Source organism: Plecotus auritus (genome assembly GCF_963455305.1).
Source record: "Plecotus auritus genome assembly, chromosome: 1".
Taxonomy (NCBI): domain Eukaryota; kingdom Metazoa; phylum Chordata; class Mammalia; order Chiroptera; family Vespertilionidae; genus Plecotus; species Plecotus auritus.
In genome coordinates, this window is record NC_137770.1 from 178,106,987 (window position 1) to 178,119,775 (window position 12,789).

At 39.1% G+C, this 12,789-nt stretch overlaps 1 protein-coding gene across 1 annotated transcript in view; it reads right to left on the reverse strand.

Annotated features, from left to right (window-relative positions):
* Positions 1–12,789, reverse strand: part of METAP1 (methionyl aminopeptidase 1) — a 79,018-nt gene that overhangs the window by 5,307 nt on the left and 60,922 nt on the right. The window contains exons 6-9 of the mRNA XM_080657797.1: positions 12,034–12,117; positions 9,433–9,571; positions 7,337–7,468; positions 3,917–4,060 (exon numbers count right to left, since the gene is read on the reverse strand). Of these exons, the coding sequence (XP_080513923.1) occupies positions 3,917–4,060; positions 7,337–7,468; positions 9,433–9,571; positions 12,034–12,117 (499 nt within the window). The remainder of the gene's footprint in view (positions 1–3,916; positions 4,061–7,336; positions 7,469–9,432; positions 9,572–12,033; positions 12,118–12,789) is intronic.

Sequence of the window (12,789 nt, forward strand, 5' to 3'; positions counted from 1 at the left end):
GCTGCTGTCGGACACGGCAGCACTGCCTGCATGTAGCCACTGAGCATTGGAAAAGTGGTTGGTACAAAATGAGATGGGCTGTAAGTGTAAAAATATGCCGATTTCAAAGACAAAAAAAGCGTGCAATATATCTCAATAACTTTTACATTCATTATATGTTGAAATGCTACTATTTTGAATGTAATAGACTAAATAAAATATACTATTAAAATTAATTTCACCTATTTCTTTTTACTCTTTGAATAGGACCATTAGAAATTTTTACATTCCATACGTGCCCCATCTATTCTATTGAACAGCACTGATAAAGAGAATCTGAGCTCCACTCCTAATTCTGCCATCGACTCATTATTCTAGAAAGGTTACAACTCCCACACATCTTGACTCATGGTTTGTTTCTCAATGTATCTCAACCAATACACATTATCTGAGTGACTACACTATTGCAGACACTGTGCTAAGGATTTTTTTAAAAATGTGTACCTCACAGAATTATTGCAATATACATTCTAAATGTAGGTATTATCATCATCACTTCCCAACCATTAATGACCTAAATAATGAAGCGAACTCTCATCTAATAAGGACTTCTCTCAGACAGAAGGGGTGGAGGGAAGTTAACACAATTTCCTGGTTCCAGCCTCAGTAGGTCAGGCATATGGAGTTACAAACCAAAGCAGAGATCATTTACATTCCCAAAGGCCTCCGCTCCACAAGGACTCTCTCAACAGTTTCCTCTAACACTTCCCTAAAGTGAGCACAACAGATTTTGATTTACATAAACCAGATTTACAGTGACGTTTCATAAACGTATCAAATGTATGAAATGAAGTAGACCTAGCTCACCCTTGCTTCTTTCCTCAGAATTTTTTTATTTCTAACTAGATGGTTTTAAAAAACTTCAAGTGGCATCTCTTATATACCAATGGCACCGTATTTTGCTGACCCCAACATCACTGACACATATCTCCTTCTCCCACAAATTCTATCTCCTTTCAACAGTCTCTCTTTGTATCACCCACACCTAAACCTGAGTTTGTCACCTCTGTAAGGGCACATTTTCATTCCCTCCCTGCACAGATACTTTTTATTTACACACATACGCCCCACTGTAATCAGAAGAGCTACTTCTGTCCTAAGAGAATGCACACTACTTGATTACAGGGCTTACCAGTAAGGAATGGAGTCGGCTACTAGTTTTCTGCTCCTAGCTTTTATTTCAAGCTTAATTCACAAGTTAAATAAAAAGAACTATGTGGCCTGCTAATAAATGCTTATTGATCTATGTCAAATGCTATACTCTAAACAACTTCTTCAGCTCCTCCTAAGTGGCTTCTGGCTCATTTCCCTTCCTCTTCACAACCTTCCATCCAGGGTTTTACCACCTCACAGCTGGACCACTGCCAGTGCACTGGGCTAACAACACCAGTTCACAACTCCAATACATTCTACATACCATTGCCAAATTGGTCTTCCCAAAATAGCAACTTCACTTGCCACTCCTCTGCCCAAAAATGTTTCTGAAAATCCCTACAAATAAAGTCAAATGTCCTCAGGCTGGCACTGTTATTACTAATAGTTCTTTTTTTAAAAATATATATATATATGTTTTTTTATTGATTTTTCACAGAGAGGAAGGGAGAAGGATAGAGAGTTAGAAACATCGATGAGAGAGAAACATCGATCAGCTGCCTCCTGCACACCTCCTATTGGGGATGTGCCCGCAACCAAGGTACATGCCCGCAACCAAGGTACATGCCCTTTCAGTCCACAGGCCGACGCTCTATCCACTAAGCCACACCGGTTAGGGTTATTACTAATAGTTCTTAACACACAATAGCCAAGCTTGTATTATTATCTCTGTTCAGTCTCAACTTGAAGCACTTATTCATGCTTCCCCTCCACCTAGAATGGTCTTCATCTTCCCCGCCAAACCAAATCTTGGCCATTCTTTATTTCCCCCACAGGCCCAGCACCACACTGCCGCAGTCTTTACCAGCAGCACAAAGTACAGGAGAAGATTGACTCTAGAAAGCCAGACAGAACCCAGGTACAAATCCTAATCCTGGCATTTACTTACTAGTTTGTGTGAAGCTGAGTAAATAAATTACTTCTCTAAGCACAACATCTGCTTTTTCAAATATGGCTAAGAAATTATGCAAGGAGTTGTGATGATCAAATGAGATAATGTATGATTTTCAATCTTTTTCATCTCATGAATCATATGAACTTATTACTAAAATTCTGCAGCACACCAAAATAACAGACTTTTTGCCAATCTAATAAAAAAATATAATTTTGATTTACATAAAAAAGTATTAATAGTAATTATCTACCCTTTTTGCTCCAAGTGACTTTTTTTAAAAATCGGGTACCTATACTTGTATGTATGAATTTCTGGTACCAAGAATTAAATAATCAGATGCAACTTTTTTATGCAATGTAACCAATAAAATGCAGCTCTATTATATAACCTATATAGTTATGGTTTAAGACAGGGCATTCACACCAGATGGCTATTTGACAATCTAAGGGAAAAGAGGTCAGTGCATCTGACTAAATAGTCAGGTATTGCATGTTTTAAAATTCTTGTGGCACATCAGGGTGCTGCAGCATACCGGCTGAAAATCACTGAGATCATGTATATAATAATCACCACCATTCTAAAGGTTAACGTTAAGTGTTTTCTATGTAATAATATCTCACTTTACCCTGATAACAGTTCTAGGGTAGGTGCCAACCATTCCCTACAATTATACAGATGAGAAAACTTAAGCAACAAGGAGATACATGGAAGTGTTTACATAGCAATTGTTAAATTCCTTCTCAGGTCACTTACTGTAAACAGCTTTCATTTCTAGCACTAAATAACAAGACTTATTCCTATATGTCTTATTCTCCAAGAAAAAAGCTTTCTGGGAGAAAACTCTCCTACACTTCCTTTGTTATTCTATCAGACAGCACTCAGCTGGAAGAAAGGTACTTTGTCTATTCCCCTCATTTACACCAACAAATAGTACAAAATCTGACACAGACTAAGAACTCATGTCAAACCAAGCTGAAGCCATTTCGTTAAAGGAATCAGAATAGTGATGGCTAGACAGGTAGCTGAGACTGTTAGCTAATCACCAAAATTAGTTTACTTTTCTCCCAGAGTATTCAGCTGGATAACATTCTTAACCTCCCTTACAATTAGTGTAGCCATGTGACTAAATTTCTGCCAATGAGAAGTGTATGTGATTATCCCAAGTCCAGGCTGGCTCATTAAAACCTCCCAAGCATACCCCTCCAATGCTTCCCCTTTCCCCTATGCTATATAATTAAAGGGTAATATGCAAATCGACCTAATGGCAGAACGACCAATCACTCTGACGTGTACTGACCACCAGGGGGCAGACACTCAATGCAGGAGCTGCCCCCTGGTGGTCAGTGTGCTCCCACAGGGGGAGCACCGCCCAACCAGAAGCCCTGAGCCAGGCTCATGGCTGGCAAGTGCAGTGGTGGTGGCGGGAGCCTCTCCTGCTTCAGCGGCAGCACTAAGGATGTCCATGGGGTGCAGGCCTAAGCCATCAGTTGGACATCCCCAGAGGGCTCCCTGACTGCGAGAGGGCACAGGCCAGGCTGAGGGACCACCCTCCCCGCCTCCAGAGTGCATGATTTTCATGCACTGGGCTTCTAGTATCTATAGATTAGGAGGGAAACTCCCACAGTGATCAAACACACATGCCTTGGACTGTTATGTGAACAAAACGTACATGTAAACATGTATTGTGTTTGAGCAAATATACAATTCTAGGGTCTATTTATAACAGCTAATAGATTATTCTAATAAATACAAAATAGTAGGCGCTGCTAAATGTTTGAATATTTGTTGAATAAATGGTTAGCAAATATCAAATCTTTGGACAGTACTTACTGGCATAGTGGGGTACATTGGGGGCTGTATGAAAAAGCTTATGGATTCCATGCCCACAGTAGCTTCGAACAACTGAAAAGCCATTTGCTTGGGCGTGCTTCTGAATAATGTTTCCCAGTTCTCTGTATCGAACGCCAGGTTTCACTAAAAGGGAAAGAGAAGACTTATGAAACAGTAATAAAAGCTAATGTTTACTAAGCAATTACTATCAATGTGCCAAGAACCTTTCTGAATGCTTTATAGGCCTACATGCTGAAACTTCCACATGAGGAACCTGAGGCACAGAGAAGCTATTTTGGCAGTAAATGGCAAAGGGGTGATTCAAACTAGTAGCACCTGTACTTCCTCCTTTGATGTGGAAATGCATAGAGTAAATGGGAGGAAGCACCTTTTGCTTTCTGAATAAACAGAATGGAAAACACACTTCTCTCCTTCCCTAAGGCCAACTGTGCTATTCTATTAAAGTGAGAGGAAGAGATAAGAGAGGAAAGAGCATCAGGAGAAAAAGGAATGTCCAAAGTAACTTGACTTGTCCTGAGCTTCACTCTCATCAACTTCTCAAAGAATTACATCCTTGGGACTTCTTCATCCCCATAAATGTGGTTCTCAAATTATTCAGTTGCCTCTGGGGTAAGGTATAGAAAGGTACTTCTCACTTGTATATACTTCCTACTTCATTTAATTTTTATGACTTTTACTTCTATTTCCATAAAAAACAAAAGAACTGGTTCTCATTGCTGTGAAGACTCCTGGCACTGAGACCTTTGCACTGGGCCCTGCCAGACTCCTGGGGAATCCAGCCACGGTTCTGGGTGTCCTCCGACTCCCTAGTCTCCTCCTCTGCCTGATTTCAACCTGAGGTTCAGGTACAACATACCTTCTCCAGCTCATCAAATTTCTGGGCAAAAAGCTCAGGAATCATTTTAATTAACACTTACTTGCTCTTAACCAGGTGTTCCAGCTTGACATTTTTGGGGGTGGGAGGTTAATGATTTTGAGGAACCATGCTGACTTTCATAATGATATTCTTGCATTCCCATCAAGCCTTCCTATCAACCCCAATCAATGGGAAGAAAAGCAAAATTTTAACCCATGTTGGACAGTAGCAAATAAAGAAAATCCCTGCTCATCAATAATGAGAGTGAAAGGGGAGATTCCTCCTTAATTCTCAAAGCAGAGGTAATCCTGGTCCCAAGGGTGCACGCATTAATATCTGTAGATATTTTTGGTTGCCACAACAAAAAGTGGTGGTACAAATGGCATCTGGTGGGTAGCAACTAGAGATGCTACCTAGCAACCTACAATGCACAAGGCAGGCCCCTCAAACAAACAATTATCAGATACAATATGCCATTAATGTGCAGGCTGAGAAACCCTATTGAAGAAGGCTAATTTCAACTGGTAGCCAAGCTCTCCAGTGGCTCAGCACTATGGTGCACAGCCAAAATTAGTGGGAAAATAGAACAGAAACGACACATACAAAGCACCTTCCCGAGATTAAGCAGCTATTGTTCTTTCCTGGCTACGTTATGATGACTTTGGTTTCTGGTAGTTTCTTTGCAAGTCTTTGTAACGTAACATTTCAGCAGTCTGGTTATTTCAATCAACTCAAAGAATCAAAATGATATATACATGAGCACATTATCTGGCAGAAACCCTAACAATTATTTAAAGTTCTCATCATACAAAACCACTAGGAGTATTACAGGCCTTTTAATAATCAACAGGGGCCCTGGCCGGCTTGGCTCAGTGGATAGAGCATCGGCCTGCGGACTGAAGGGCCACGGGTTTGATTCTGATAAAGGGCATATGACTGAGTTGTGGGCTCAATCCCCATTGGGGCATGCAGGAGGCAGCTGATCAATGATTCTCCCTCATCACTGATGTTTCTATCTCTCTCTCCCTTCCCCTTCCTTTCTGAAATCAATAAAAATATATTTAAAGAAAATAATCAGCCGAAACCGGTTTGGCTCAGTGGATAGAGCGTCGGCCTGCGGACTGAAGGGTCCCAGGTTCGGTTCCGGTCAGGGGCATGTACCTGGGTTGCGGGCACATCCCCAGTGGGGGGTGTGCAGGAGGCGGCTGATCGATGTTTCTCTCTCATCGATGTTTCTAACTCTCTGTCCCTCTCCCTTCCTCTCTGTAAAAATATCAATAAAATATATTTTAAAAAAAAAAAAAAAAGAAAAAAAGAAAATAATCAACAGGGAGTATGTAAAAAGAAAACATACATATTGATATATGAAACTATCACATGCTTTCATTTTTCATTCCTCCGTCATTAAATTAGTAAAAATGTCATTATCTCCCATGCATGTTAAATGAACTAAAAACAATAAAGACAATGAATTTCTATTATTAGAGATAACTTCCAAAGAATTCTGTCCTGCACAATACTTTGTTGATGACAGAACAGGGTTATTTTATTTTTTGTGGTGGTGGAGTAGGTGTGGAGAGACAGAAATAGAGCACTGAACAATAAAGCTGAAATCCTATGGATTTCAACTGAAAATTTATTTACCCTCAAAGTGTCCTGTTTGGTAATAGACTGTTAATATTTGCAACAAAGCCTTTCCTTCTCTCTCCTCACAAGCTATAGCTTAAACAAACCAACAAAATAAACGCTGTATGAATTGTTTGCATGGACAAAGAGAGCCTGAGAAAAATCCTACAGAAATACACCTCTACCCAAAGATATTCACTATAGCAAGACATCTAGAAAACACCAAAGTCCAATAGCGAATAGTTGTAGAAATTTTTATATTATGGAATATATAGCCATTAAAAGAATGCAGTAGACTATGCATACAGGTACATGAGCTAATGTGGAAAGATTCCTAAAGTACTGTAATTTAAAAAGTACCAAATTACAGAATACTACAATTATGATTCCATTTATCATAACTAACCACATACACATAGGTGTGTGTGTGTGTGTGTGTGTGTGTGTGTGTGTGTGTTAATGCATAGAGGAGGAAAAAAAACCTATTAAAAGTGAATACCTCAGGAGAAAAGAGAGATATAAAAAGAAAGGAGGAGAGGCAAGTGTAAAGGAGGATCATTCATTTTTCCCTCAGAGTCTAGCATCCTGTTTTAGTTTTTTATGAGAACATAATATTTATTAAAGAATAAAACATAGGGAAAAAATTATAGTCAAAACTAACTATCCATACATTCCTCCTCATTTGTCAGCCATAGAAAGATAAAATCACAGAAGAGTCAACAGGTGAGAGGCAATCATTCAATCCATTCTCATCAAGGGATTCCAAATCATCCTTAAACCATCACTGTGAAAACCCACAGCTCACTCTTGTAGGAGAGAGGCAAGGCTGGCAGGGACAGGAATGCCCCGTGCAGTGACGAGTCATTCGAAACCCATCAACACAGGCAGGTCCACGGGTGCCCGGCACTGAGGCTGACCTGCGTCGATGGCTTGCATCAAGCACTCATACGTGGTCTGAACCAGCTTCAGTGCTCCCTCATCCACATCACCAACAAAGAACGTCTCGTTCAGGTCCCCATGATAACCATTGCGATAAAGAGTGATGTCCACTGCAAAAGAATGTGCAAATATAAAGACCACATTTGGTTTTGGTTTTGCTAATCCTCACACAAGGATATTTTTTCCATTGATTTTTTTTTAAAGAGAGAATGGAAGGGAAGGGGGGGGAGAGGGGAAAAGAGGGAGGGAAGGAGGGAAGGGAGGGAGGGAGGGAGGGAAACAGCAATGTGAGAGAAACACATTGATTGGTTGCATCCCGCACATGCCTTGACTGGGTTCAGGGAACGAACCTGCAACCCAGGTACATGCCCTTGACCGAAATGAACCCTCGGCCCTTGGGTATGCAGGCCAACATTCTACCACTGAGCAACACTGGCCAGGGATTAAGACCACATCTGTTTTTATTTCAAAATCTAAGTCATTTCTCCAACATGACAGCATCAAGCAGCGTAATGAGAAAGATAACTTCTGCATTCTCCTATTAGACCCCAATGGATGTACAGTTACTGCCTGACAGACACACTTTATCTACAATACAGCTGAACTCACTGTGGAGAACAGAGACATGGTCACACAGCACAAGACAGACAGCAGCCTTTTATTACTCTTATAGTATAATTGATCATTTATGGCAGAAGAAAAATGCATCCAGGACACATTCGTGCAAGATCAATACCCTGAGTTAATAACATTAAATAAAAGACTTTGTTACATTTGACATTAAACAGAAAATACTGCTTTAATTTATTCAACCAGTTTTTCCTCCTCTTGGTGAATCAATAAACAGAAAAGCTTATACTACTCTTCACTTATTTATGAATATTCATCCTTCTCTTTGTCCCCATGTTTAAGAATACAGATTTTATTGCTCTAGCCGGTTTGGCTCAGTGGATAGAACGTAGGCCTGAGGACTGAAGAGTCCAGGGTTCGATTCTGGTCAAGGGCATGTACCTCAGTTGCAGACTCCTCCCTGGCTTGGGCCCTGGTTAGGGCTCATGCAGGAGGCAACCAATTGATGTGTTTCTCTCACATTGGTATTTCTCTCTGTCTTTCCCTCTCTATTCCATTGTCTCTAAAAATCAATGGAAAAATTTCCGTGGGTGAGGGTTTTTTAAAAAAGCATTCAATGAATATTTTTAAACCTCGAATTTTCTATCAGCCCACAATATCACAGTACAGTTGTGTTGGCTCTAGCACGATACACACATTCCTAAAAAACCTCACACATTATGCATGTAATAAATAACAGGGTTTATATAAAAAACAGGGATGGGCAGGCACCTCACAACCTCTGGAACTTTATAAAGAGATACCCTAATTAAAGCAGTAACAATCCAAGTAAAAACAGTGTCTCCACTAGCATTCACAGCCAGCATCCCAGTTGGTACAGTCTCTGCAACCTTCAACATGTGGGCTCATGTTACCTTGCTTAATATGTAGGTCCTTGAAGAGGCTGGATTACTAAAGAGACCAAGTTCGTCAATATTAAAAATACCATCTAGAGGAGTCTTCCTCAACATTTTTTTATCTCAGAGGAAAATGTCTGGCAGCTTCTTCCTCTGCACTTGCAACTTCCCAAGAGAGCTTAACTTCTTACAAGGAAGGCACTTGTGCAAGATTTCTAGCTTTTTTCTTAAGGTTTTCATATACTAATATTACTAAGGATTTCTCTTTATCCCTAAGCTCTTCAAAACCATTAGTAGACTAAAAGAAAAAAGAAAACGCGCTTGAATCAACATTATTCCCACATTTCACTGACACCTTTCACCTATTTACCAATCACATGATAATCTGCATTAAAGAAATACATGCTGTCCCAAAGGCATCATACTAGAAGTATCTTAACACCATAAAAAAGGTTTTCACAGACTTAAGATTTAAAATTTTAAATATGAAAAAGGATAAGTTAAAGACAGGAAGCCAGTGAAGAAAAAATAAGTCATTATCAGACACCCACCAAACCTTGTTGCTTCTTTAGTGATAGTGACCAAAGTCACACTTACATATTTCTTACCGTTAACAATATCACCTTCTTGCAAGGGCCGTCTGTCTGGAATTCCATGACAGATAACTTCATTCACCGAAGTACAACAAGACTTTGGGAAATTGTAATAATTCAACGGAGAAGGATAGCAATTTCTTGCAATGCATGCCTACAATAAATTAAAATATAGAGAAAATAATTTGGAATGTGTAATCTTGCCCAATTAACCAGATTTTAAAATTTAAAAACTGAAAATATTTGTTGTACAGATGCTTTTAAATGAAAAATTTGCTTAATATTTTATTTTAGAAATAGCAGTTGTTACAATAGGGTTTGTGCTTGTCAGACAGACTATAGGCAAAACCAATCCAAATTCCTAATAATGGCAAAGGAAAAGCAAATTTACATATTACAAATAATACAAATATGAAGATTCTAGTGTAGAATTAACTACTTATGAAAAATGTGTTATTTCAAGTAAAAAGATAATATATTTAAAGTAAATATTAACATGAACTTTGAATCCTATATAATAAAAGCCTAATATGCTAAGTTGTCTGGTCGACTGGTCGGCCATTCAACCAATCAAAGCATAATATGCTAATGATATGCTAAGGCCACTCAATCGCTTGCTATGACATGCACTGACCACCAGGGGGAAGACAGTCGACCGACAGTCGACCGGTAGGTTAGCTTGCTGCTCGGGTTCGACTAATGGGGACTGAGCAGGATGGGCCGGATATGCCCTGGAGCCCTCCCACGGTCCCTCCCCAGCTGGCCAACCTCCTGTGTCCCTCTCCAGCCCCGATCGTGCACCGGTGGGGTCCCTCAGCCTGGCCTGCACCCTCTCGCAATTCGGGACCCCTCAGGGGATGTCAGAGAGCCGGTTTTGGCCCGATCCTGCAGGTCAGGCTGAGGGACCCCACTGGCACACAAATTCGTTCACCGGGCCTCTAGTGTAATTATAATTTATCATACAGAACTACCCTATATACCTATAGCCAAAAGATTAATACTTAGTATAACTAAGAAATGGTAAAGTACTTCTAGAGACATTTTAATTACTACATTCATGTGGAACAACAAAGAAACCTCTGAGAAAATGGTCTGGTTTTCCATAACAAGTCCTATTTTACTAAGATATTTTTACACAGTGGTAGTCACAGCATATATAATTTTTCTTTCCACACTACCACACAGTCTTCAGACTAATAACTTTTAAATAGTTGCACACAATAACTTTATTGACAATTACACTATTTGAAATTTAAATTATTTCCTCAATTACAAAAAATACCACTCTTTGCCAATAACTACCTATCACTTTTGCCTTGCTTAACAATATACTTCTATGTTTCTTACAACAGATTCTAGTGACTAAAAATGTCAACTCCATCACAGGTTGTGTAACCGTAGGCAAGTTAACCTCTCTGTCTCAGTTTCCTTACCTATACAATGGAGGTGCTAGCAGCATCTCTCTCGTGGAGTTGAGGGTATTCAGTGAGTAAAAGCAGCATGTTAAAGAGCACCTGGCCCAAAGGAGAACTCAAGGTGCTATTACTGCACACTACGTATTTTATCACACATAGAACAATAACCAAAAATCAAAGTTTATAAAATTCTGAATATGTTTTTAAGCCATTTTTATGCTCAAGACACATTGTCAAATTTTCCTTCAAAAGTATTGTCCCATTTTACAATCATACCACCACATTTCATTATCCCCAAATAGGCAGTGGATATAAGCATTTTTAAAAATCTATAATAATAAAAGAGTAATATGCTAATTAAACCAAACGTCCTTCTGGGCGTCATTCCAGACGTACTTCTGGACAAAGCTGGGGCCAGAGCGAGGCCCGGGTCCCAGGTGCCAGAGGGAAGCCGGTGCCGGCAGCCTGGGGAAGAAGGGCCTACTCTTGCACGAATTTTTGTGCATTGGGCCTCTAGTACTTAATAATATAGCAGAGCTTCATGATTTGCATTTGTTTGATAACCAGAGTAAATTTAATTAGTTTTCCAGATGATTTCTTAACTAGTTATTGCTCTTCTTTTGTGAACAATTTATTCATATAATGTGTACACTCATCTACTATAGGGTCTATATTATATTTACTATAAATACAGGGTGGGGCAAAAGTATGTTTAGAGTTAATCGTATGGAAAATAATACAATAATTAATAAATAATACAAGAATAAACTGTGTTTTGTATACTCACAACTGTAAACCTACATTTGCCCCCATACTGTGTCTGGTCTACTTACTGCCTTGTTACTGTGGGGATGAAAGGGAACATTTTTTCCACTAATCTAGTTTCAGAACTTGTATTCTTTTTATTTCAGAGTATTTGATGTATGTAGTGGCATGATTTAGTTCAAGCACCAATAAAATTAATCATTTTATAAAAGCTAACCTAAAATGTTATGAAATGTGAGGTTTCAGAAACAAGGTATTTCATAGACGCTTAAAGATGGAAATAACGACTACTGAATATTTTCCACATTTAAAATAAAGTAAAAATTTGCTTTCAAATTAACATTACTTTAGACATTCAGAACTTAAGTTTAATTTTCAGTAGTCTAAAACATTAAATAATGTGAAAAATGTTACAACATAAAAGTAAAGTCCTTACTAAGTGCACAGCATGATCTATTTCTTCAGTAGTTACACCTGGTTTAATCATCCCAGCAGCAATGTCCAGGACTTCTCTAGCAAGCTGTAAAAGAGAAACCCTTGTTAAATTCCAGAAGAAAGGGAACAGAAACAGAAATCTGTACCCTCTGCCCTATCACAGATTTTGCGAAGATTCATAAAGTGCACCTCACCTTGAAGGTTATAATCCTGCCATTTTTTAAAACCATTTGTATTTCTAATGCCCATCAATACACATGTGTGAGTGAATACATAAATAAAATTGGGCTAGCTAGTAAATAGCTTAATAAGTCTGACTGATTTCTATGTGAAAATGCACATCTTAAGTAGTCTACACAATGATCAAATGGTAGAGATTGAGTCCTGTCGTATTTCTATAATGGGGAAGGGAAGGGAGGGAAATAAAAGAACAGATAAATGATTTCCCTCAAAGAATTACAGCACATAAGTGATGGAAACATAAATTTCTCCAGATTATCAAAGAAAATTAGTATCCAATCACTTTTAAGCACTGAATAAAAACTTTTTCTAAATCAGCAATATCACCTTAGCCGGTTTGGTCAGTGGTTAGAGCATTGGCCTGTGGACTTAAGAGTCACAATCCTGGTCAAGGGAATGTATCTCAGGTTGCAGCCTCGATCCCCCTGCTCTGGTTGGAGCGTGAGTGGGGGGCAACCAATCAATGTGTCTCTCTCACATCAATGTTTCTCTCTCTGTCTTTCCCCTTCCCTTCCAC